The sequence below is a fragment of the Nelumbo nucifera genome, chromosome 6 (assembly GCF_055504915.1).
Source record: "Nelumbo nucifera cultivar China Antique chromosome 6, China Antique-T2T, whole genome shotgun sequence".
Lineage (NCBI taxonomy): Eukaryota > Viridiplantae > Streptophyta > Magnoliopsida > Proteales > Nelumbonaceae > Nelumbo > Nelumbo nucifera.
In genome coordinates, this window is record NC_142654.1 from 54,376,707 (window position 1) to 54,403,338 (window position 26,632).

General features: G+C 41.2%; 2 protein-coding genes across 11 annotated transcripts; one reads left to right on the forward strand and one right to left on the reverse strand.

The window, feature by feature from the left end:
• Positions 1-2,487: 2,487 nt before the first annotated feature.
• On the reverse strand, positions 2,488-11,121 carry LOC104602053 (protein BASIC PENTACYSTEINE6). 10 transcript variants are annotated; one of them, XM_088890301.1, is made up of 5 exons: positions 10,853-11,121; positions 10,274-10,412; positions 4,819-4,862; positions 4,520-4,631; positions 2,488-3,881 (listed from the first exon to the last, which is right to left on the reverse strand). In XM_088890301.1, the coding sequence occupies exons 4-5, from the start codon at positions 4,583-4,585 to the stop codon at positions 2,958-2,960; spliced, it is 990 nt and encodes a 329-aa protein (XP_088746427.1). In that variant the 5' UTR covers positions 4,586-4,631; positions 4,819-4,862; positions 10,274-10,412; positions 10,853-11,121; the 3' UTR covers positions 2,488-2,957. The 10 variants fall into 10 exon arrangements, with proteins under 10 accessions (XP_088746427.1, XP_010263915.1, XP_010263920.1 ...); XM_010265613.3 differs by lacking the exon at positions 10,274-10,412 and adding an exon at positions 9,616-9,851 and having other exon boundaries at positions 4,520-4,694; positions 10,853-11,116; XM_010265618.3 differs by having other exon boundaries at positions 4,520-4,679; positions 10,853-11,116.
• Positions 11,122-24,664: 13,543 nt separating this feature from the next.
• LOC104602052 (uncharacterized) lies at positions 24,665-25,801 on the forward strand. The gene is made up of 2 exons (XM_010265609.3): positions 24,665-24,936; positions 25,185-25,801. Exons 1-2 carry the CDS (start codon positions 24,751-24,753, stop codon positions 25,635-25,637), a joined length of 639 nt encoding a protein of 212 aa, XP_010263911.1. The 5' UTR covers positions 24,665-24,750; the 3' UTR covers positions 25,638-25,801.
• Positions 25,802-26,632: the final 831 nt, after the last annotated feature.

Below are 26,632 nucleotides of genomic sequence, written 5' to 3' on the forward strand. Positions count from 1 at the left end.
TTTTTCATTTTTATTCAATAATTTTTTCATATGAGTATTTTTCAATAATTTTCAGTATTTTCATCATTTATTTTTGCATATTAGTTACTATAAAATTAATTTGCATTTGCTTTCAGTAAAAATAAATTAAATAACTAAATAAATACCATAGTTATAAAAAAACAGCTAATTTTCAATAATTTCTTGTTTGGGTATTTTTTTAATAATTTTGTGTACAGATCGGGCTTCAGTCTCAGGCTTGAGCTTAAGGCTTTATATAAGGGCTAGGCTTGGGCTCAAGATCTAGGCTCGATGGTTGGGTTGGGCTCGGGCTCGGGCTCGGGCTTGCACATTTTATGTTGATAAAGAGGCCCGTGTTAATTATAAAACTATGATTTTTTATAAATTAAAATTTTTATTTAATTCTAATGTAGTGTAATTTACCATATATGCATATAACTTCCAAGTTGAGCTTATTAAGGGTTGTTTAGCTTGGGCCCTATCCGCTAAAGTCATCATTGGACTCCAAAAGTTTGATACCCAACTAGACTTCGGATTTGATTATCCTTGATAATGTATGGGCATTATTTGAAACCAAAATATATATACAAATATATCAGAATATATATTTTTTAGATATATTTTTTCAGATATTTTGGTTTTTATGCAAAATTGAAATATTTATATTTGACAGTTTTAAATATAAAATATATATTTAAATTAAAACCAAAATATATATTTAAATAGATTAGGTTTTTCATATAAAACTAAAGTTTTTTTGTGCAAATATATCATAAATAACCTGATTTTCTTTTCAAAGCTTAAACAAAACACAAATAAAATATATCAACTTTTAACATGCGTTAAATTTTAAAAATATTAAATAAAAAAATACTAACTTGCGAATGTGATGCTTGAGTCTTGAGAAATTGAAACTTGAGAGTTGAGATTTGAGAAGATGGGAGAGCCAAGTGAATGAGTGATGTTGAAATTTGAAAATCTTGAGAATGCTTGAGCCGTGAGGAGGCGAACCAAGAAAGAAAGAGTTAAAGAATAATGAAATTTGGAAAAAGACTAGGACTTGCAATGTTTAGAGAGTAGAGAACCTCTCTTTTAATCTTTCCAAAAATGCAAGAAGCCAATCTTTCTAAAAGTGTAAGGACTAGGGATTTTGCTTGCCTTGCAATGCTTGCCATTAATGCCAATCATAAAAATTAGAAAGAATAGATAACTAAGTTAATAAATAACTAGAAAGAAGTAACTAAAAAATTAATGCTAAAAGTTAGTAACTAGAAAGAAGTAGGATGGAGATAATCTAGTTAAATAACTCGGTTCGGTTTAGTTTACCCATCTTTCCAACCCCGAATTATCGGTTTACCCATCTTTACAACCCCGAATTATCGGCTTACCCATCTTTACAACCCTGAAACCGACCAGTGTTAAAACTGGCCAAATCAGGTTGAGTCAGGCCAAGTTGATCAGTTTGGTCAGTTTGACATTGTTGAATGGACCCCTAACCTTGCATCATTTATACCATCCCTTACAAACGTGTTTTAAATAGTATGATTGCTCGTCTAGACCATTCGTGTGAATTCCCCAACACCACGATTATGGCTTCGAGGCTGTAGTTACTGTAAATGTTTGTAGGAGAATTTTTTTTTTTTTTTCTTTTTGAGCTCTGAATCATCGCTAAGGGAGTCGGAAGAGCTTGCAGCCTAGGATGCAAGCTCTTGATAATTATGACGAGCGCACTCCGGATGGCTTTGTCAGCGACTTGATAAGATTGTTCAGACTTTCAAGTGTCGAATTGATAGGTTAAGAGCACATATTCAAAGGCTCCGTGAGAATCCTGATGCAGACTTGCCCAGCATGGACTCTTGCTCCGAATAGCTTATCTTGATTAATTAGATTTTTCATTTTTGTGTTATAGTGACTTTTTTTCTTCTTTTACTTGAAAATATTTTCTACAGTCTAGTTCTGCCAAATTGAAATTTATCATAGTTTTCTAAAATACAGAAGTGACTTTTTGCATAAATATTTTTTGGTTAACTTTCTCAACTTTTTATAAACATCCAAGGAAGAAACCGCCTCCTCCGAGCCTTGAAACAAAATAGCTCCTTGCAATGCAATCATTGTTGCCTGGGTTTGATATGGTTTTGTGACAAATTTCTTTATGGCATGTTCATTTTTTGGTAAAGAGAGCAAAAGTTAATTAATCTTTAAATAACTTTCCCAATTGAGAAAAAATTTAGAGAGAACGACTATGATAAGAAATTTTAGGCCCAAAGTATAATTGAGGTGGATGCCAACTTGAAATTGATGCCAATTCACGGGCGAGCATTGGTGTATAAAGTAGGGGTTTTTGACATTTTGAATGTTTCTAGACCTGCAGTGAAATTCAGAAATCTGCATTGAGCCTGTCCATACTTATCCGAAAAATTTCTCATGAATAAAACTAGCCAATTGTTTAATTTAATAAAATTTATGACCAAAAAGAACACAAGTATATGCACTTTTAAGTGTTTCCATCAAATTAAAATTTGAACAATCGGAATATCGGATACCACATTGCGCAGTATCTGGCAACCCAAATGTTCACTCACTTTAGGAACTCAAAAGGGAAAAAGGCAACTGTGAGTTCGTAAAAGCTAAAAAGAACTATTATATATGTACATATTCACTCGTCCTTTTCATTCACATGTGCATCTTCTTCCCCGGGTTCTGATGCGTTTTTAAGAACAAGTAGAACAAGGCAGGCTACTGGCTACTTTTGAACGACCATGTTTTCCCAACTTGAAATTGAAACGCGCACACACAAACAGAGAGAGGGGGGAGAGAGTGTGTGCCAAGGAAGAGAATGTCCGCCAGATTCATCTACCCTAGTTTGATCTATGGATATTATAAATAATTAAGCTCTTGTATATGCTCCATATTTTCATTTTCCCCGGTCAAAAAAAAAGGCTTAATCTGTTTGCCAACTATTTGATGGTTACGTACCGATTTGTCCCATGTTTGGCCCAGTGGTCCTTGAGATCAACTGGGGTAGAAAGATCATGGCCTTGTGCAGCCAGCCGGCTAAGCAATTTAGTAAATGCACTACCACTCATCTTTCTACCACCAATGCGGGCATGACGCTTGTTTGGCATCACAGGCAGTGGATACGATGACAAGGTGGTGGTGCAGCAGGCAGACTGCCATCCCCCATTCCCCCACTTATAGCACTGCTGGAGGACCCCCGTACATGAACAAACTGGGACCGGCATGGTTGATTCATCAAAGTTTACCTGGTTCAAGCCCAGGTCTTGGCCCTTCCAGTCGGGCTTTGACACTGCCAGCTGCTTTTTCAAGTCTTCACCACTTCCATTTGCGTCCTGTCCACTCCTCCAGTCATGTAACTTGGCCACAGTAACCAGTTTGTTCAAGTCCTCTCCCCCTTTCTTACCCTTGCTTGAGGGTTGTTGGGACCTCTTAAGTGGCACTGCCTTGCTCTCTTTCTTGGTTCGCTTAGCTCTCCGAGGCTTGTGAGCCTCAGCAGGAGCTGATGATAAAGGGTAGGCTTCAGTTATGTGCATATCCCTCGCATGGTAAGGAGCTTCTGTCAAATGGGTTAGATGGTGTACATGCTTTGTCCCACGCGGGACTCCACATCCAGGTGGGCATGTTGGTACACCACTACCACTCAAGGCATTTTCCCGGTACTCTAGGGCTGCAATGGCATTGTCCCTTTCCATTAAGGCATTGTTCCGCTCAGCAATGGCGGCATCTCGCTGTAGGAATGCCATGTCTCGTTCTGCCAATGCTGCCTTTTTCTCTGCTAGGGCCACATTCCTTTCTTGAATTGCAGCATCCCTCTCAGCCATGAGGGCCATCACCTGCTTCATCTGATGTTGGGGAATCATCCACTGTAATAATCACATAACAGGAAAGATTATCAACAGTTGCATATGGTAAGAAACTAGCAAGTAAGCCCATGGATTGCATGAGGTTCAATTGAAATTCGGTTAGGTTTGGGTTGGCAATTTTGGGTTTTGGCTCCAGTCTAGGTTTCATATTTAGGGTTAGGGTTAGTCTTGGATTGGTCGTTAACCTAATCCGATCCATCTAACTTATATGCCTCTACTTTATTAGACAAAGCCAAAAAGGGATGAGAGACTTAAAGAGGAAAGGAGGAATCTAATGGGTTAAAGGAGATGTTCCAAACACTATTTAAGAATGATCTTATCGAGGAAGCTAATGATGGGTTTTATTAGAGATAATTAAAACCTAAAAGAATTTTATTTTAACTTCTTATATTTTTAATAATTTAATTTAAAAATAAAAAACCACATGTGTGAGAAATGGAAGGATATAAGAACCATGAGAGCATTGAGGTGGACGACTCTTGACCTCCCCTTTCCTCTACAAATATAGATATAGATGGCTTAGAAACTTCCGGTGCAATGTTTTTTTTTCAAATTGGCCCCAAATTAAGAACTATAATAAGAATCCAACTTAACCATAGATTAAACGTCATCTACATAGATTTTTCATAGCTTGATACCTGACTGTGAACTGTCTTGTACTGATCTTTGTGTCTCCCATTTTCACGTTGGCTACCATCGTCCATGTTGCATCCACTTTCAGGAGTAATGACAGTGACTAATTTCTGGTGTCTGCCCTAGGATTAACATCGAGTATATTCAAAAAGACAGATCTCCAATCTGGAAGCCCACCATCTAAAATTAACATAGGGCAATGAAATTTCATTTTCTGAGTAAAGCTAATTTAAATCAGGAGAACTTTTTTTTTCAGGAAACAGTATAATTACAAGAACAGAACTTGAACACAATCAACACGTACTTTGCCCAGATGTAGGTTCCAAAGCTATGAAGCCGTCCTCAAACCTACAATGCAGAAATGTAGAAGAGACATAAGCAACTCTAAAACAAGAAGAATTAGATGAACAATGGGTCTCAGAGACATCACTATTCAGTTAACCGTTGTATACTTGTATCCAATAGACAGACATACTAGGCCGGAAGCTAAAAGAAATAAAAAGGGGAAAATGGCATAACACGAGCACCAAAAATTCTCATTCTGACGAACTGAGACAGTTGGCCCCTTCTTATTAAGAATTCCAAGCTGCCAAAAAGTAGAAATCCTCAAATATTTTTTTATCTATAACAAAATTTTATTAATAAAGATTAAACAGGGAAAAATATTACATAAAAAACATGGAGGGGCACCAAAACAAAAGAATGACAGTCCAACCAACGCAGCACAAAGATTACAGAATACACAATTATCTATGGTCATGCTAGCCCACTGTGCGTTTACACTGTTAACCCCTGACCTAGCCAGACCATCCACAATCTCATTGTGGTCCTTGGAATCCATCTCAGTTGCAACTTAAACCCAAATGGCCACTCTAGACCCCTTCTTGATTAATATGCAGGAATTAACCAGCGGTTATCAAACTAGTAAGAATTTGTTTGGCAGCAAAACATATTCAATTCAGAATGCAATTATTACCAGAACTATGATACCACACCAATCCATCATGTGATAAAATATGCCTTCAGGTTATCTATATCCCATTTATGCAACTGCACTGGAGATAAATAAAAGGAAAAGCAATCATCTTAATAAACAGAAAAAAAATGCATCTTTTAAATAGAGGGAGAATGATAATAAGCATTAAATTTTGTCTAAGGTTGTGAATAACCCCTTGAAAAGTAATTCATAAAAAAAAAAAACCCTTGAAAAGTAGTGATTATGGAAATTCCCTCTTGAACCCAAACTATTTAGTATTAGTTAAAAGCGATTTTTGGTCTTGAATCCAATGGATCTCTAATGAGCCTTTTAGCACCACAACTGAGGTTTATCATGGAGATGCTTTTTTACTCTGTATAGATTTAGTAGGATTATTAGTCAGCAGCTGAAGTTGTTTTGGGAGTCCAAATCCATATTGGAATGTCCTAATGGGTATATGGGTTTACCCATCTTCTACTGCATTAAAAATCATTTCTGGTTAGCTTCTTAGTCTAATTTTGAGTATGAAATGGGAGATCCAAGCTCGAGACATTGTAGGTAGAAAATTTAGAGCTAATTTGATGACCAAAAATTATGTTTCTATTAATTGTATGGGAGCTTGTGCCATCCAGTTACCTCTACCCTCTTCCCTGTGTTTTTTTCTCTTCTTCTAGTCTCACTTAAACTCTATTGCTTTTCTCTTCTTAATTGCCGCAACAATTCTATGATATAATCTCTGATTATTTTTCGATAACAGTGTAACTCATCTCATTCTTCTCTAATTGCTATTTGAATCTTCCTGCAATTATTCCTTTATCTCACAGTAGCTGTTCCCTCAAACAAACACAGACTTTAGGCTGATGAAGTATCACAAGTATGGTGAATAGATTTTAACAAGTTCATGAAGAAAAAACTGGTCAGAACTGAAATGCAAATGTAAACAATTGAGAAAAATTACGAACTCAAAACAATAAACAAGAGATGGAAAATTAGAGGAGTCAGACTGTCAGTGTCTTCCTAAGTCAAAGTCATACTTCTCTTCCTGAGCCAAATATGAAGTCACACTAAACTCAGTATGAGGTCTTGAATGGAGCAACACCAAAGAATAGAATTCTTTAGAATCACAACCAAAGGAAACTAACACAAGCTAAAGCTTTATTCAATTTTCAAAAACCAACTTGTTTCATGTGCTGACATATTTACCATTTACCCACCACTAGTAAGATACCAAGCATTCTTTGAACACCCAGAAACTCAAACCTAGAATTAAATACAACTATTCGCTTCCCAATTCCTGAACAACTCCTATTTTGACAACTGAAAAATATATTTATACGCATATATCTTTAAGAATTCAAACTCCAAGGGAAATCTAATCTAAAAGTACCTAAGTACAGTTCTCAAGTACAAAAACAAATAATTTTTAGAACTAGTTTTTTTAGTGTGAATGATCTTGAAGCCCCTACATTAATTCGCGCCAGACTTGCATCTTGACCATACTTATACAAACCACAGCCAAATTGCATGAATTTGCACTTGTTATATAAGTAAATAGTCTTCTAAAAATCACCAATATTAACATGTTTAGATACTTCTAGGCACATCAAATTTCGCCCCTCAGAAAAGTGACAATTTTGATTAACAAATGTACAGATTCCACTCTTTGTATCTTATCATAGACCATCCACTTTTTTGCTTCCATTCATGTCCTATGCTATGTGTTACCCACCATCATATTGTGGCTTAAAAAGTAAGAATGAACTAAAATCTTCAACAGTTGTGCTCTAAGCATCTATACTCTCATCAGAAACACTTGCTACTAATTACTTTAAGTTATAAATTCTGAAATCTTTTTAATACTTTATCATGTAAATCAATATTATCATTACCACTAATATATAAAATTCGGTGTCCTTATTGGCATAGTTTGCACTATGGAATTGTACAATATTACATTCCTAGAAAAGAATCACCAGAGAAATTGGTCTTTGTTGGACATATTGTAAGTCATTATTTAAAAGCTTCATGAAGCTCAGACTCAGAGAATGAAGAAGAACTAATGCATAAACATTTAACGCACAAATACCAAGCATGGGATGGAGAGGAAGCATTATGGATAATCTCAAAAGATTGATAGGAAACAGAAGTTTATCTTTTTACAAGTCAAGAGAATAGATATCTATGAGTTCTCAACTTCCTATTGCTCCGCAGGTAATTTATCTACATCGTTGCATGTAACTGACACAAAAAACTCCAAGAAGATAAAACCACATAGAAACATTTTTGGAAGAGCTTCATTCTACATTCTGATTTATAATCCACGCAGGTAACAAACTTCACTTATTCTGTTCACTCAATTATGACATCCTTATAGCAATATCCTGATGCAAGCAGTTCCCCTCAAGTGTGTAAAGATCCAAGAAGTGTTTTCAACTTGCATGGACCTGGCCATTCAAACTATTCAAACCCATCACCCAGTCATAATGCCAGTTCGGATTAACCCTCACCAAGTCAAAGACCTAGTGACCCAGGTTATTGAACCATCAACCTAGACAACAGGCCATGGGTTAACCACTTTCAAATCAATTCAGTAATTTATTTTTATATTTAAGATTTATAAATTATAATATATTAAATTTGGATTTGTTGAATATCAATACTTAAAAAAAAACTATCCCATCTTAATTACTTCCTTTGGATGAGAGAAGGAGATGGAGGAAAGAGAGTGGGCAGCATGGGACCCAACTATCCCGACCAATGATGGAGAGAGAGAGAGGTCACAGCTGTAATGGTATTCTTGTTCTTCCTCAACCTTTCTTTCTCTGTCTAAAGATAATAAACAAATGAAACCTAACTAACATGATATTCTGATCTAAGGGCTATTGTTGTTTTTAATGGATTGATCTGTTCAGCCCAGACGCTCAAGCCAGTGACCCATCACCTGGACAGGAAACTAGGCCGACCTCCAGGTCAGTTTTTAAAACACTATGTCGAAGAGTCCCTTTGATGCTCACTGCCTATATAGCAATTAATTGTCTCCATACACAACTCAGTCCAATATGGCATTTCTGGAAGCACCACCACAATTGACCCAATGAAAAACCTTCATCCCAACCCTTTATATTGAATTGGTAATATAAAGGTCAATCTTCTGTAGGCAAGATATCCATTACTTTGTTTTCAAACACAATAAGGAAACCAATCATTATATAATCATTTGTCTCCCACATTTCAACTAGCTTTTTTATCAGTAACAAGACAAAAAGTTATAATGAAAAGAGAAGACTTCTAACCAGAAAATGGAAAGAAGTACCAACAGCGCTAGTGGCTGACCATGATCACTTTGAGTAATGAAGTACTTTTCTACTATCCATGCACCAGAATTTTCATTTTCTTTTTTCAATGAAATTCCTAAAAATCAGAAGATGGTTGCGAAATCCAGTCAAGTAACATGAAATAACAGACTTCTAAAACACTTCTAACTTTCTAACTTAGAGGATGCTATATTTTTCATCCATTGTCAATATGCTAACATGGTTAGTCTTTCTTTATTCCTTAACATTCTCTGAAATGTTATTTATCCAAAAAAAATCTCTGAAACGTTCAAGATGTCCTCCAGAAGAAATAGAAAAAAGAAGGATCAAGGATGGCACTACATAGAATAGCAAATAATTCTAATTTTCAATATCTTGTTCTGATGAAAATTGGTCTAATTTGCACCTTTAGATTTCAAGCCTTTCTCACCCAAATAACCCTTCCTGAAATCTCTAAGACAGCTTCATAATCAATTATCAATCAAAAAATATATTGTGCATGGAAAACAGGCTATTTTTTCAATAAGGACATGGAAAACAGAAATGACATAACATCCTGAAGAAGCATATGGGAAACCAGTCAAGTAGACCATATGACTTATGAAGGAAGAGGCGAAGAGCAACAAAGAATGTTCCCCAAGTTGCTACTGATGCTTTATCATCTCAGGTCTATGTATTGATACTCTTTCTTTACTTCTTTTTCATTTTGTAAGTACTGGTATTCTTGAACTTAAGTTTTCCTTAAAACAATGTATTAGTTTCAAATCAACTAAACTAAATTAAAGTTGCATAATATAATGCAGAAAATGACCTCTTGTTGCAGTAGTAAATGGCACCATCACTTCCTTTTGAAGGTTCTAAGTTCAAACCATAAACTACAGGCAGAAGTCCCCATTTTAAAATATTTAGTTGCCAACTTGCAGTCGATCCTTCAGTGATCAGTGATCCCTACTGGCACAAAATGGCAAAAGCCAGTCTAGCACTCTAGCCAGTATGTTCCATACCAGATACATTCTTATATAGTAGCCTATTGAATTGATTCCTTTTCTGGAAACAGAGGTGAAGACACAAGAAAAGAGAAATGTTTGGGGGTGCCCATCAGATAACTTTAAGAAATTCAGATATATGACATAATTGTATATTGACATCATTCACATTGAAAGGCGTAGATTAATGCCTCTCAGCAGACCTGAAATGCGGCCCTATTCTCATGCAGTTTACTTTGGTGAAAGATCAGTAGGATGAGGAGAATCAACACCGAAGAAGAACAAGAACAAGAAACTTTAACACAATAAAGGACATAATGATATAGAAGCTTTTTCTCCAGGATGCCAACGAGAAAAGTTGTTCTCAGTTGCAACAAAACAGGTCTAGACAGAGAGAATTTTCTCCCGCGGGATTGGGCATCTTTCAATGAGCTATAGGCATTTTGTCTACTATGTTGTGAAAAAACAAATTGAGAGAAGTACAGAGAAACCGGAATCACGGGGGCATCTGCTATAGCAATGACTGAACTTCGAAGGCATGCTTCCCGGATGCTTGGAATGAAAGTCTAGTGATCGCTATACCAAAACTCAAGAATTAGGGTTCACGGACATATTTAAATTCCTGGACAAAACTCATATTTCAGAAACACCAATCAGACATCAGAGCTTGTAATGTCGTATAACAATATAGATCAAATTATACGAACATGGAATGAATTGCTCCAAAAAGGAAATTTCTCGATAATGACAAAAACAAAAAAAAAAACAGAAAAAAAAAACGAAACCTACAAAAAAATCAAAAATTCAAGGGAGGAGATATGGAAGTGAAAAAGATCGAGCTCAAGGCAAACGAACTCTACTCAATCAAATATTAAAAGCAATCCGATCCAGACAACAGAGATAACAAAGAAATGGTTGACTGGAAGCCTAGAAATCAATTAGAGAAACGCCTGCCGATGCTAGGGTTTTTCAGTAAACGAAAAACAACAGAAAAAAAAAAAGACGAAGAATCCGCTTTAAGGAACATTAACAGGGAAGATATGCAGAGAAACAGAAACTTACTGCAGACGATGGAAGGCGATGAAGAAAATTGCAAAGATTTTTCAATCGAATCCTCGCTAGTCCAATAAACAGTTCAAGAGGGGAAGCTATTTATATGTGTCTCTTTCTATTATTCTACTGTATTGTCGTCTTTTACTCCTGCTAATGTTTCCCTCGTTTTCTTCTAATAAAGTAGCCTTAACGTCACGAGCCCCATGGGCGTTTAAAATTTTGGGAGCTTAGGGCCTAGATTCTGTATTCCTCCAACTACCACATTAAAATGTAGCGAAATGCCGATCTACCGTACACTTTTCATCTATGGTATCCCTCCGTGGTGTCTGCTCCGAGAAGATTCGACTGTCTTGGATGGTTGGATTTTCGTCGGGGAACCACTAGAGAGCGTCTGGTTTGATGAAGAGTGTCGTGAAATGCAATGATCAATTTACGGGTGCGTGAAGATTGCAATGATCAAAAGAGGCCTGATATGATGACGATGATGACTCACACATTGACTTTGATAGAAAAAAGACGACCAGCTTCGAACAGTGCCACGTCACCAGAAAGCGCATGCCAGTTCGGATTCAGTGCGTTTGGACTCGAAGGGATTTTCTCTACGAGTCCACTAAAATTTTGACACGTCTTTCGGTGCTAAATTGGTCATCACCGGCGACCGGTTGAAGTTTTGCTGCGGGTTATGATTGATAAAAATATTTTTAAATAAAAATTGATAAATATAAAATTTTTGCAAAAAAATTTAACTAAATATTGATAGAAAGTTCGAAACCCTCATGTTCTCGTACTCGAACCCTTCTCCCCCAACCATTAACGGGAAGACAAAACCTTCCTTACGGTTGTGGCTTTGGATTTGTAAGACAAATCCTTACATTCTCAATCCAAACGCAACTCAAGCCTTGCTCCTCCAACTATTAATGGGAAGACAAACCCGGTTTTGGCTCTGGATTTGCAAGACACGAGACATCTTCTTCTTCCTCCATACTAAGCTTCTAAAAGTAAAAACAATAACTCCAATTTTCTAAAGATATCTTTTCAAGAAAATATATTCAAGCAGTCACGCACAGGGTTTTAGGCTCTAAAAAATTTCTATTTTCAAAGGATTCTTGGGTTTCATATTTTAATGAGGAAAAGTGGTATTAAGGATTTTCGGACAAAAATCAATGAGTTCATTAACTTGATCAGTGTTGACAATTTGCCAAAATGAGTTAGAGTTAGGATCTTCAGTCTTACAAATGATTCTTGGACACAAATCAGCAGGTTCATTAGCTTTTTTGTTCTCAGTTTCTGCCTTCTATATTTTGGGGTTTCATTCACCTTTGAATACTTTGATGTTTGAAACTTTTCGTTAATACCATTGTTATCGTCGCTAAAATCTACAGTTGTTGTTTTGTTGCAGTTTGAACGCCATTGATAAGGCTTGTTGTCGTTATTGGTTGGGGGGAGAAGGTTTGAGTCACAGGGTTTCGCAGAGACTGCTCTGCAAGTCATTTTAGCAAGTTGCAGAATGTAGATTTTTTTTTATATCTTTTATCAATTTTTATTTAAGCTCCAATCGGTTGTAAGTGATGGCCAGTTAAGCATGAAGTGATGTGTCAAAATTTTAGTGGACTCGAAGAGAAAATCCCTTTGAGTCCAAGCGCACTGAATCCTAACTGCCTGCTTGTCCACTTAGATTTTGTTCATGATGTATAGAGTACGTGCCAAGCCTGAAGCCACATTTACAACGGTTCGTTTCACTATTTGCTACTAATAATAATATTATATAATATGTAATATATATTATATTTTTTGTTATATATATATACGTTGTCTGTGAGAAATTTTTCTTCATATTAATTATTTAAATTTTAGATATATCATAGTTAAGATAGAAATTGAAAATTAACAAAAGTAACAATATGATTAAAAATAAACTTAAATGCTTGTAACAAATAACAATTGTTGTTATTATTATTATTATTATTATTATTTTTTTATTATTTTTTTATTATTATTAAATTTTGTATTTCATTTTTATCATAAATAAAAATAAATTTCATTTTAACAATTATTTTATTTAATATGATGAATATATAACATTAGAAATGTTTTCAACAAAATTTTGTACATTTTCATTTTTGGTGTTCTATCGTTTTTTAAATATTTATTGTTCAATTATGACATCATGGGTTTCCTTGAAAAGTTGGATCATTGACCCACCATCTAGATAAGAAAATAGCATTACTTTTGGATTAGTTTTAAATTAGGGAAAAATATAGTGGGAGCCAGTTGTACATTTAAAATTAGAAATTGCCCTTTAATGTTGGGTGATTGGAAAAAAAGGGGTTTTAGTTTTTTTCTCTCTCTCTCTCTCTCAATCTCCCCTCACACTCTCTCACTCTCACAATCATCTTTATTTTCTCAACGACTGTGATATTTGAAAATAAATAAAAATAGTTTTTGGTTTTCACTCTTGATTTGGTTATAGACCAAAGCTAAAAGAGTGGGAGAGACAGAGGGAGCAAGAGATCAAGAGATGACTATGAGAGTGAGAGAGAAGGGAGGGAGATCAAGAGACTGATGAAGTGGGAGAGAAACTAAAAACCTATTTTCGATATAGGATTTTTGCTGTGTCCAGCATGGATTAAGAGTCCCATGTTGTCAGCAACCATATAAGCTTCAATGACATGGCAGGGGTTTTTTATAATTTGAAATAAAGAGCTAATTGTCAAAGTTTTGTTGGTTTCTAGACCAACTTGTAACCTAATTTTAAATGTACAACTGACTTTGACTATAATTTTCCCTTTAAATTATATATTTCATTTACATTATATAAAATATTTTTTACTTATCGCACTTAATTTTTGTTTGTTTGTGGTATCATTTGACTCAATACACTAACCCACCATCTAAAAGAAAAATAGTTTGATTTTTAGGTTGACATTTAATTTTGTATTACATTTCCATTATTTGATAAAATTATTTCTTATGTATAAAACTTATTTTTCTTCAATATAATGAATGCACAATATTAGTGAGGTACCCAATATTTTATTTTTTAAGAATATATAACACTAAATATATGCCCAAAATTTCTTTATCTTTTTTTGTGATTCTTTGTATTTTCTATTATTAACTTTTTTATTTGATTATGACATCATTTCATTTCTAAGTAGATTTTAAATTTAGAATTCCATTTTTATCATTAATATAAATACTTCTTACATTTTATAGTTATTTATTTTAATTTTTTATTATTTAAATATGATATTATTTATTAATCCATTTGACCCCAAAGGGTCGAATTGCTTGCCCACCACCAGGTGAGAAGGAAATGGTTTTTGATGCAGCACAATCTGGGCACTCCTACCTGGCTGAGAGTTTGCTCCTAGCTGTGATGGACGACACCTGAGAGGAAGAGTAAGGTGAAGGGTTCCCGGGGAACACTCCGATGGCTAAGGTAGAACTCTGAGGAAACTTAAAGAAGACACAAAGAATTAAGAGTGCTGAGAGTGCTAGCTTCAATACCTTTGCTTCGTGAGGGTCGGGGTCCTTTTATACTGGAGCTCGGTCACATCAGGCGTAACCGCCACTGCCCTAGCCGTTACTGCCAGGGCAGGGGTGGTAGGTGCAGGCTGCTGCTATCAGAGACGGTAGGCAAAACGCCGCCTGGCAAGGGATCCGAGCACTGCCACGAGATCCGGCAGGTACGGATGTCAGGCAGATCTCCCTGCAGTCTGCCGAACTACTGTGCACTGAACCACCTGGGGCAGGTTTGCCTTGCACCGAGGTGCCCGCACTAGAGGCGAGCCTTAAGCAAGTATGAACAGGAGTCTCGATGGTGCTGTCTCGAGGTGTTTTTCCCCCGGGACACTTAGCCAAAAGTTGGGGTGCTTCCTTCTTAGGAAGGGAGAGCTCGGGTCCCTTTGCATGGGGGAGCTCGGGGTGCTCCACCCTCAGGTTCGAAGCGAGTTGGGCCTTGCTTCTTGACGAGCTGTCACACCCGCCGAGTCGTTTGGCCGGGCCTTGGCGAGCTCGCTGCGCCGAGTAGTGGCCAGGCTGTCACGCTGAATTGTCACTTAAGCCAAGTCATGTCCACGTGTCCATGTGCTACGAGATCGGGCCAAATCACCCTACATCAATTGCCCCCCACTCCTCGTGCTAGGGGTGTCGATCTAGCGTGGGGAGTCCGCAGTCTGCCGGGTGGATTTTGCTCGGAGTCCAAACTGTCTTGTCTGCCAGCTCATAGGTTGGATCGGTTTTCTACTCGGTTCTTCCAAGCGCAGCTCGGGTCGCGTACGGTCTACGCGCGGACGTCACGCGAGTTATAGACTCCGCGAACGTCAAAAAACACGTTAAACTGATTTTGCCTCGAAGGTCGCGCAACCGATTTTCATGAGGATAGTCAGATCATTTCAATCTCAACCGTTGATGCCCGCGTATAGTGGCTATAAATAGCGAGGGTCCTGGCCATTTTCCTTCGCCACAAATCTTTAGTTGTAGTTTTGAGCTCGTGTCTAAAGCCTTCAGCTCAGGTCAGTTCTTCCCAGTTCGGTCCATCTCTTTTCGATGAGTCACCCTAGCTCTTCTTCGATCTCGTTATGTCTTCCTTTGATAGCTAGTTAGATGAGCCCGAGGTGCCCGAGGTGGGTACCTCGGCTCAGGGTAACCCTATCGGAGTCCAGTCCCCCGAGGCGCAGGTGGCCTCGGGTAACTTGGCGTCCACCTCTCACCGAGGTCGAATGCCAGACAGGTTCGGGCCTTCCACTATGACCCTGGAGAGGCTCTATCAACTCATTCAACAGTACAACCTGCCCAAGGAGTACACCTATAGTATTCCCGCGGGTAACTTCCCATGGGAGCACGGCCCTGACGAGGTCGTAATCTTTCGGGAGCAGCTCATACCCGGGCTGCACCTTCCCTTCCATCCACTCATAGTGGAGGTCTTGAATCACTTCAATGTTACGATAGACCAGCTTCACCCGAACTCGGTTCGTAACGTGGTCGGAACCATCCCCCTCTGCTATGAGTATGTCCTCCCCCTTAACTTGAACATATTCTGTTCTATCCTCACCATCAAGAAGAGCGCTTCATGCGTTCTCCCCGAGCACAGAAGGGCTTACTACTCGTCCCCTCGCCCGGGGTTCAAGTTGATGCATAAGCTTCCTAGCAAGATCCCGGCCTGGAAGCAGGACTACTTCGTAGTCCGGAACCCTGCGGGGTGGCCCTTCCCTACTCACTTGAGGGCGGTATCCAAGACCCCGGCATCATCCTCGACACGAAGACCAGGGAGACATTCCAATCGTGGGCTGAGGTCGGTTGTAGTTTCAAGGACTTCATCACCGAGAATATGCTCATCTAGGTCGGCTTGAGTCCGGGTAGGTAGTTAGTACCTTAGTTGTCTGGCCTGCTCCTTTCTTTTACTTGAGTACTAATGTCGAGCTCTGTTGCAGGTCCCATGGAGGCAGACAAACTTAAGGGAGATCGGCTCTTCAAGCACATGAAGGGAAGGAAGAAGCGGGCTGCTAAGAGAGCCCGTATCGAGTCACCTCCAGCCCCCACTCCCGAGCCCAAGCTTCCGCCGGCTCCAACCTCCAAGCCTGAGCTCCCTGGGGCTCCTCCGATTATTGACTTGGAGGAGGAAATACCGCCTAGGGAGCCCAAGACTTCGGCTGAGCCCGTTATGGGGGCGGCAGCTGAGCCAGAGGTTGCCACCGGGGCTTCCGACGTAGCAGCCAAAGTCTCCGCCGAGCAAATTTGTACAGTCGAGACGGCGGTCTCCAGCTCGGGGAACCCGGATGAGGGCCGAAGTATCTTGGTCCCCTAGTGCGGCCTTCGAAAAAGCAAAGGGGTCGTTTACAACGAGGAAATCTTGGCCTGGGCCAATATGCTCAACCCTGCTCAGCTCGGAGCCCAGGCTGCCACCCATGCTATGGTGGTAAGTTCTCTTATTTTTCCTTTCCTTTCCTTTTATATATATACTTTTCTCCGGTACTAACTAACTTCCTTTGTCAGGTGAACTCCATCGTGCACGCCCTCGCTCTTTAGTCCGAGAGGAACCTGAAGCGGGCTCTGACCACCGAGGAGTCTTCCCGTGCTGCCCATACCGATCTGCGGGCAGCTCGCGGGCAAATCCACTAGTTGGAGAGCAGCGCCATGGGTCAGAGGGACATTATTACGGTGCTGACGGCGGAGAGGGACGAGCTAGCATGCGAGAAGGACGTGCTAGCTCGCGAGAAGGACATGCTGAGGGGTGAGGTGGAGGCCCTCAAAGCCGAACTGGCACACGAGAAGGGTGTGCTGAGGGGCGAGCTGGACACCCTCAGGGTAGAGGCGGAAGGCCTCAAGGAGAATAAGAAGACCCTCCTGCACGAGGTGGAGTTCCTCAAGGCGGACCTCGAAGAGAAGACCGAGATCTTCACTCAAGCGATAAAGGAGACGAAGGTCAAGACTATCGCGGAGTACATCCAGTCTGATAAGTTCGATGCCATCCTAGGGGAGGCTTACCGCAAGGGGTTCAAGCTCAGCAGGTGGTTGATAAGGCACACGTACCTTGAGCTTGACACAAGTGCCATCACCACCTAGGGGAGGCTTACCGAAGAGCCCCTGAAGTGATTGTCCTTGTATTCCGAGCCTGCGAGCTCAGTTTTTTTTTTTTTGGCAAGCTCATTGTACAAAACTTACTTGTTAATGAAATTGATCTTTCTTTCCCAAGTGTTGTTTTATCCGAGCTATCATGGTTGAGTATGTGAGGTGATTGACATAGTAGGGCATAGTAAGGCATGTGCCCGAACTGTCCTTTGGCGTACACCGAAGTGACTAACAGTAAAGCATAGTAAGGCATGTACCCGAACTGTCCTCTGGTGTACACCGAGGTGATTGACAATAAGGCATAGTAAGGCATGTGCCCGAACTGTCTTCTGGTCGTATGCCGAGGTGAGATAAGCGTCGCGGAATCCGCTAGTCTGCTTGCGCCCTCGATGCATCATGTATTGTGGTGCCGAGCTCCTTGGTCAGCTCCGTGCCTTAGCTCCTTAGAATTTGTTCGCGTCATAGGGGTGGCTAGGTTATTATGTCGGAGTCTGTTAGTTCGGCATTTTGGCCCTTGAGCCCCGAGAGGCCCGTGGCCTGCTCTCAGTGTTCGCCCATGGCATAGGAGCGACTGGGTTTTATTGCGCCGAGGTCTCTGTCAGCTCGACGTTTTGGCCCTTAAGCCCTGAGAGTGACTTGTGGTTCACTCAGTTATTTATAGGTAATACTACCTTAGGTTGACAATATTCCATGCCCGAGGTACTCGTTCCCCTTTTAGGGTTTCGAGCTCGTATGTTCCTTCCCTGAGTACTCGCTTTACTCGGTAGGGTCCTTCCCAGTTTGGACCGAGCTTGCCAACACCGGGCTCAGGTGCCATAACCTTACGGAGAACCAGGTCGCCAACGCGGAGAGTCCGCTTTTTGACCCTGGTGTTATAGTATCGAGCTACCCTTTTCTGGTAGGCCGTGGTCCTGATGTATGCAAGGTCTCGTACTTCTTCAAGCAAGTCGAGATTGGTGCATAGCTCGTCTTCATTCGCTTCTACTCTTAGCGAGGGGACTTCGATCTCGGCTGGAATGACTGCTTCGGTGACGTAGGTGAGGTTAAAAGGAGTTTCTCCTGTGGTGCGATAGGCACACAATACGCTGGGCAGCTCGTCTGCCCATAGTCCCTTAGCTCGGTCTAGTAGCACGTTTAGTCCGCGGAGAATAGCTTTGTTTGTGACTTTCGTCTGACCATTTTCCTGAGGGTGTGCCACCGAGGTGAAGCTCTGCTGAATTCCCATGTCTCGGCACTAGTTTTGGAATTTGATGTCTTCGAACTGCTTACCATTGTCGGAGATCAGTACCCGAGGTAACCCAAAATGACACACTATGTTCTTCCAAAAGAAGTTCTGCACATTCCGGGTTGTGATTGTTGCGAGAGGTTCAGCTTCGACCCACTTCGTGAAATAGTTGACTGCCACCACCAGGAACCTCCTTTGTCCTGTAGCTGGTGGGAATGACCCGAGTAAGTCAATCCCCCCTTGCGCGAATGGCCATGGGCTAGTGAGGTACTTTAGGTCGGTGGTAGGTCGGTGGTGGATGTTGGCGTGCTTCTGACACTTGTGTCGCATTTTTTGACGAGCTCAGTCGCATCAGCCTTCATCGTTGGCTAGTAATACCCCTATCGTAGTGCTTTCTGAGCGAGGGCTCTGCCCCCCAAGTGTCCATCGCACAGGCCCTCATGAGTGTCGTGGAGGATGAACTCGGCTTCAGAGGGTCGCAGGCAGCGCAGGTAGGGGAGCGTGTAGGATCTTCGGTATAGTCGTCCGTCTATCACGATGTATTTGGCTGCCTGACGCTCTACTCTCCTGGCGGCATTACGATCTGCCGGGAGGGTCCTGTGTAGCATGAAGCTCGTGAGCGGATCAATCCAACTCGGCTCTGCTTGAACAACGGGAGCGACCTCCTCTGCCCCCCTGAGAATGCTAGGCCGAGGCAAGTTCTCTATATACACAGTCCTCATGGTGTTATCACCAGTGCTGGCTAACCGGGATAGGGCATCGGCCTCAGCGTTCTCTGACCTCGGGATTTGTTGGATGAAGTGTGACCGAAAGTTGAGCAGAGCTCCTCTCACTTTGACCAAGTATGCTACCATGGTTGGCTCACGAGCTTCGTACTCACCCATAACCTGATTGACCACGAGCTGGGAATCGCTGCAGACGACAATGTGTTTGGCTTTCACTTCCTTTGCCAAATCCAGCCTGGCTAGTAGCATCTCATACTCTGCTTCGTTGTTGGATGCCGCGAACTCAAGGCGTAGTGCGTACTCCAGTTTCACACCACTTGGCCCTTACAGAACAATCCCAGCTCCGCTGCTGTGCCGGTTTGACGAGCCATCAACGTGAAGGATCCAAGGTTCCTCGTCCCAGCTCGCACTTGGCCTAACTAGGAGAGATGTTGCGCTGGTTGCTACTTCACGGCGCTCAGGTTCAACCAGCCCGGGAACCCCGAGCTCTCCCGTATTGGGGGCCTCGTGTTCCACCGGCCTGGGGACTTCGGAGCTAAAGGTGCATTCTATGACAAAATCTGCTAAGGCTTGGGCCTTGATAGCAGTTCGCGGTTTATATTGGAGTTCGTACTCGCTGAGCTCGATGGCCCACTTTATCAACCTTCCCGAGACCTCGGGCTTGAGCAAAACTTGCCTCAAAGGTTTGTTGGTAAGGATAACGATGGTGTGAGCTTGGAAGTACGGGCGGAGCTTTCGGGCTGCTATAACCAGTGCATATGCTAACTTTTCTATCTCTGGGTACCTGGTCTCTGCTCCCTACGACACTTTACTAACATAATAGACGGGTCATTGGACCCGATCTACTTCTCTTATTAGTACCGAGCTGACCACCTCGTCACTTGCTGAGAGGTATAGCTCTAAAACATCACCCACTTCGGGTCGGGTTAAGACTGGGATGCTAGCGAGGTGCCTTTTGAGCTCGTCGAACGCGAGCTGGCACTCTTTGGTCCATTCAAAGCCTTTTGCTTTTTATGACCTTAAAGAAAGGCAGGCAGCGATCTGTTGACTTGGACATAAAGCGGCTCAGAGCGGCTAACCGGCCGTTCAGCTTCTGGACCTCCTTTAATTTTCGGGGTGGTCTCATTTCTAGGATGGCTTTGATTTAGTCCGGGTTGGCCTCAATGCCTCACCGGTTAACGATGTACCCTAGAAATTTACCTGATGTGACACCAAAGACACAATTGTTGGGGTTTAGCTTCATATTAAATCTACGCAAAATTTCGAAAACTGAATGTAATCATGTGAAAATTGGGTTTTGACGACCATATCGTCTACATAACAATCTACTTTTTTGCCAATTAGTGGCTCAAACAGTTTGTTTACAAGTCTTTGAAAAGTGGTCCCAGCGTTTTTCAACCCAAAGGGCATGACCTTGTAACAGTACAGGCCGAACTCGGTTATGAAAGCAGTTTTCTCTTCATCATCTGGGCCCATCCTGATCTGATTGTAGCCCGAATAGGCATCCAGGAAGCTCAGCAACTCATGCCCCGAGGTCGCGTCCACTAGATGGTCGATCATGGGAAGTGGGAAGCAGTCCTTTGGGCAAGCTCGGTTCAGGTCGGTGTAGTCGACACACATGCGCCATTTACCGTTGGCCTTTTTTACGAGAACGGGGTTGGCTACCCAGCTCGGGTAATGAACCTCCATGATAAAATTGGCTACAAGGAGCTTCTCGACTTCCTCGTCGACTGCCCTCCATCGCTCTGGGGCTAGGTTGCGTTTCTTCTGTCTAACGAGCTTAACTACAGGATCAGTGTTGAGCCTATGAATTATAATGCTGGAGTCTATGCCGGGCATTTCTGCCGCTGACCATGCAAAAACATCTAAATTTTCGAGTAAGAAACTTACCAGTTGAGATTGCAAGGGTTTTTCAACAGAAGCACCGATCTGAAGTACCCGAGCTGGGTCCTCTGCCGAAGCCGAGATGGGGATGGTCTCTTCGATAGGCACGACTTGATCCGCAAACTGCTTCGCAGGTCATTTGCTACCTTGGCCTTTCCATTGAGGGCGGCTACGTAGCACTTGCGGGACTCGAGCTGATCACCTCGCGTCACTCCGACTCCGAAGTCTATGTGGAACTTCATCGCCAGATGGTAGGTGGAGACTACTGCTCGTAAGGCGTGGGTGATGAGCCGACCTACTATTGCGTTGTACAGGGAGGGGGTCGCGACCACCAGGAACTCATGGCTGATCCTTACCACACTAGGCCAGGTGCCGACCTCCACAGGTACAGTGACTCTCCCTAATGGCCTGACCTCCTCACCGCTGAATCCTACGAGTGGAGTGTTTGCGGGCTTCAGATCGGCTACGCAACTAGATGCCGAGGAGGGAGTGAAGGAAATTGTTGCTGATACTGATGTTGAGAAACTTGGTGCAACACTTGCTGCTGGTAGAACTGGAGTTGCTAGAACCATTGCATCTGAGCTTGCATGGCTCGCATGCATTGCATCAGATCCTCAAGCTGACCTTGGCTGGCCACCGGAGGGAGGATGGTGGGTTCAGTGAAGGTTGTTCCGATTGCAGAAGGCAATGGATCAGTCACGAGTGCTACCGTTTGAGGCACGTTCAGACTTGGAACCCCGTCCACAGAGAGGGGGACAGTGAATTGCCAAATGCAGACGATGGGTAACTGGGGTTGTTCCTCAGGGGTGTTCCGGCGTTCGGCGTTGCTGGAGGAAGTCATAGGTGTTGCTGATGAGTTCTTAGGAGAAGGTTTCACAGAAGTTAGAGGAAGGCCTTTTGAAGTGTTCCCACAGACGGCGCCAAATGATGCAACACAATCTGGGCACTCCTAGCTGGTTGAGAGTTTGCTCCTAGTTGTGACGGACAACACCTGAGAGGAAGAGGAATGTGAAGGGTTCCCGGGGAGCTCTCCCGGCGGGAACACTCCGATGGCTAAGTTAGAACTCTGAGGAAATTTAAAGAAGACACAGAGAGTTAAGAGTGTTGAGAGTGCTAGCTTCAAATCCTTTGCTTCGTGAGGGTCAGGGTCCTTTTATACTGGAGCTCGATCACATAAGGCGTAACCGCCACTGCCCTAGCCGTTATTGCTAGGGCAGGGGTGGCAGGTGCAGGCTGCTGCTACATGCTGCTATTGCAGGGTACAAACTCGTCAGGCGTGCCATGCCTTTCAGAGACGGCAGGCAGAACGCCGCCTGGCAAGGGATCCGATCACTGCCTCCGGATTCGACAAGTACGGATGTCAAGCAGCATGGATGTCAGGCAGATCTCCCTGCAGTTTGCCGAGCTACTGTGCACCGAACCACCTGGGGCAGGTTTGCCTTGCACCAAGGTGCCGAGGTACACCGAGGTGCCCGCACTGGAGGCGAGCCTTAAGCAAGTACGAACAAGAGTCTCGATGGTACTGTCCCGAGGTGTTTCTCCCTCGGGACACTTAGCCAAAAGTTGGGGTGCTTCCTTCTTAGGAAGGGAGAGCTCGAGTCTCAGGAGGAGCTCGGGTCTCTTTGCATGGGGAGCTCGGGGTGCTCCACCCTTAGGTTCGGGGCGAGCTGGGCCTTGCTTCTTGACGAGCTGTCACACCCGCTGAGTCGTTTGGCTGGGCCTCGGCGAGCTCGTTGTGCCGAGTAGTGGCCAGGTTGTCATGCTGAATTGTCACTTAAGCTAGGCCATGTCGACGTGTCCCTGTGCTACGAGGTCGGGCCAAATCACCCTACATCAGTTTTGTTTCAAAAATATTTATTTGTATACTACTAAAATTAATATTGTGGATTTAATTACAAGAATTTAAGGATGAGAAAAATATATCTTAAATATAGGATTTAATGAGTAGAATAGGAAAATATTTTTATTTCTAATTGGTTTTAAATTTACATTCCATTTCCATCATTAATAAAAACATTTCTTATTTATCATACTTATTTTTGTCTAATATGCATGTTAAAAATGATCCCAATTTTTTAATTTCTATTTCTTTTATTTTATATATTTTTTCATTTTATTATTTAATCGTGACAACATGGATCGACCCATTTGACCCAAAATGATGTAAGTTGTTACCATCACCTAGATGAAGACACTATTTTTGTTAGGTAGATTTTAAAAGTGCTTTTATGTTATTTGAATTATTAATTTATGGGAAATTGTCTAAAACTCACCATGAGTTTTCAAAATTTCTCTTAAACTCCTCACAACTTTTCAAAATGTCTAAAACTCATCATATCAGTAAGTTTTTTTTTTCCAAAACTCACCTTCGGTTAGTGTACCATTAATGCTTCTTAATAGAGGTGTCCATGTTAGCATAAATAACAATTTTCGTGACCAAATTACCCTTGAATGGTGAGTTAGAGGAAAAATGGTCTTTTTCAGTTTTCAATTTTCTTGTTTTTTCTTTTTTAATTTTTAGTGTTTTGTTATAATTTATTTATTTTTTTTACATTTTTCTATTTTCTACAATCTATAAAATTTCCTGTATTTTTTGTTATTTATTTGCAATTTCTGAGTTTTTCTATAATTTTTGATGTTTTTCTACAATTTTTATTTTCTGATTTTGTTTTTCAATATCATAATTTTTATTTTGTTTGCAATTTCTATCTTTTCTAATTCAAGAAATGTTGTTAAGACTTTTAATTGCTAGATATTTTGGTTGTGCTACTCTAGTTTGGCCCCTTCTATCTTTAGAATGTCCCTGGAATGACAGTCTGAAAGTGCGGTATCTTCTTTTCTGTTTCTTTTTGTGTTTGGTTTTCTTGTGTTAGTATGCTTGTATAGGCTATACCATAAGTGTATAACCACCAAGGAAGAAACAAACAAGACAATGGGCGTCTGGCGTCTCTTACTTTCCTAGACTCCACAATTAGTTAACAATCTGGTTTTATTTGAAGCCCCAAAATGATGCTCAAATGGTAACCATTTTAACCCATTAAGGTTTCATTAGAATCCTTGGTTTCTCCTCTTTAATCCAGTAAAAACAACATCGAGAGAAACCAACCAGACACTGAGAAATTTGGGCTAAAAGATGAGAAGGAAGCACAGAATGACACATTCTAGGAAGGAACAAATGGAAACCCTTTGTCAAGTCATCTCTGTGTTTGCTTCGGATAAGAAGGGAAAGACAATGCAGATATCTATTATGCAGTTAAAAGCTAATAATATAACGTTTAGATAAATGTCCACATGGACGGTCAAGATCGGTTCTTAGAAAAGATTGCGATCCGTGTGACCTGAAACCAGCCAATTAGAGTTTAGCTTTGTTTTCGAGACCAGAACCAGAGTCTGCTATAAATTGTGATTGCTCGTGATTTTGAATTTCGTCAGAGTAAAATATTTTCGCATTATTCCTTCATATCTTCAGCGTTCATATCCGTGGTTATTGTTCTCTAGTGATGTCGTCGGCCGGTGAAGGTGAGGCTACGACGGTGGCGGTGGAGCAACCGCCGGCTGAGGCTCCAGTGGCGGAGAAGCCTGCTCAGCCCGAGAAGCCTGTGAAGGAGAAGAAGGTGAAGGCTCCCAAGGAGAAGAAGGCGAAGGCGTCCAAGGCTTCTCATCCGGCTCATCCTCCTTACTTCCAGGTAACGTCCCTCATTCAATTTCTTTTTCCTTTGTGACGTTGTTTTAGCATCTCTGAAACTAAATTGGGTTTTCCATAAAAGCACTGAATGGTTTGAAGCTCTCTTGTTTGTTTTTTTTTCTTCCCTTTTCCTTTTAATTTGCATTCTTTTTGTTTTTAAAATTTGTGTGGTTTTACTTCATTTATGTACGTCTTTTGGGATTTCTAAATGGATCTTTCAATCTAAATGGGTGGATTGTGGTTCTGCAGATGATCAAGGAAGCGTTGTTGGCTCTGCACGAGAAGAGCGGATCAAGCCCTTACGCCATTGCCAAGTATATGGAAGAAAAGCACAAGGCTGTTCTTCCAGCAAATTTCAGGAAAATATTGGCCCTCCAGTTGAAAAACTGTGTGGCTAAGGGCAAACTGATCAAAATTAAAGCTTCTTTCAAGTTATCTGAGTCGGGTAAAAAGGAAAAGGTTGTGAAGGGCTCTAAAGTTGCTGCAGAGAAGAAATCCAAGAAGCCCAAAACCGCTTCTGCCGCTCCGAAGGCAAAATCCGTAAAAAAATCTGATACTACACCAAAGAAGGCCGCCAAGCCCGCGAAGAAGGTTGGTGTGAAGAAGGCAAAGAAGGCAAAGAAGGCAACTCCGGCGAGGCCGAAGCAACCCAAATCGATCAAGTCCCCGGCTGCGAAGAAATCTAGGAAGGCCGCCGCCTGATTGAACATGGTAGAAATGATGCCTCTTTTCTTGTTTTCTTATTTGGTTCCTGTAAATACATGGAACGATCAACCAAATCTCCTTTCTGGGCTTAGGAGTTGGTTCAGTTTGCAAATTTAGGGTTAATGAATGTAAATATTTAGCTTTTCTCCGCGCTTTGGTAAGTCTTGTTGTGGCGGTTTTCTTCGCTCTCTGTCTCACTTGGGTGTGCGTGTGTGTGATCGAGAATGTTCTTGTTTTTGAGGAAAATTAATTCGGTGAATGATTTCGGATGGGCTTCATTGTTATTGGGCCAAGGCATCATTTGACTTCAATCTGTCAATGATCCGGTTTTGGGTTGGGCCGTCCAAATCTAAATCAATTTGGGCGGATTGGATCCACTGATAGAAGATAAGAATACGTTGAATTGGACTGGTCCAAAAATGTTCCAGGGTATTCATGCCCGATTTGATCAAATCCGGTCCAATTGACACCTTATGTGATAGTCATCTATCCATTCAGAGTTTTGGCTATATAATGATGGGGAGAAGTAATATTTACAATTTGTGAGGTGGTGGTCGGTATGACCAAAGAACAGGGTTCCACTAGTTGTTTTGATCTATTTAAAGTGAGAAATTGACCAGGTAGATGCATGGGTTAAATACCGGCAGTGGTCATCATCTCATCGGTGCAAGTGCTATTGCCCATTTGCTTAACAGGGTGTCAGATTTTTAAGATTTTAAGATGTTATGTGATAAATTGAATATGTACGTGTTTTGCATGCAATCGATGGTGATAACATATAATGTGTTTTTAAATTTTTTATATTATCTATAGTTTGGGATTGTAGTCAACTTATCCCAAATTATTATTATTTATTATATTTGCTTTTGTTTAATATATGATAAATATATATTATTAGAAATGTGTTTAAAATGTTTTTTACAATTTTTTGTATTTTATAATGTTGCCTATCTTCATATATTTTTTTCATTATTGTTATTGTTTAATTATAA

What these genes read in the sequence shown, in the direction of transcription:
- LOC104602053 (XM_010265620.3), bottom strand. Translation starts at nt 4,585, where the DNA reads ATGGACGATGGTAGCCAACGTGAAAATGGGAGACACAAAGATCAGTAC. An exon ending in ACAAGACAGTTCACAGTCAG is followed by an intron (nt 3,882 to 4,519) that starts GTATCAAGCTAT and finishes TGATTATTACAG; the next exon opens with TGGATGATTCCCCAACATCA.
- LOC104602052 (XM_010265609.3), top strand. Translation starts at nt 24,751, where the DNA reads ATGTCGTCGGCCGGTGAAGGTGAGGCTACGACGGTGGCGGTGGAGCAA. An exon ending in CTCATCCTCCTTACTTCCAG is followed by an intron (nt 24,937 to 25,184) that starts GTAACGTCCCTC and finishes GTGGTTCTGCAG; the next exon opens with ATGATCAAGGAAGCGTTGTT.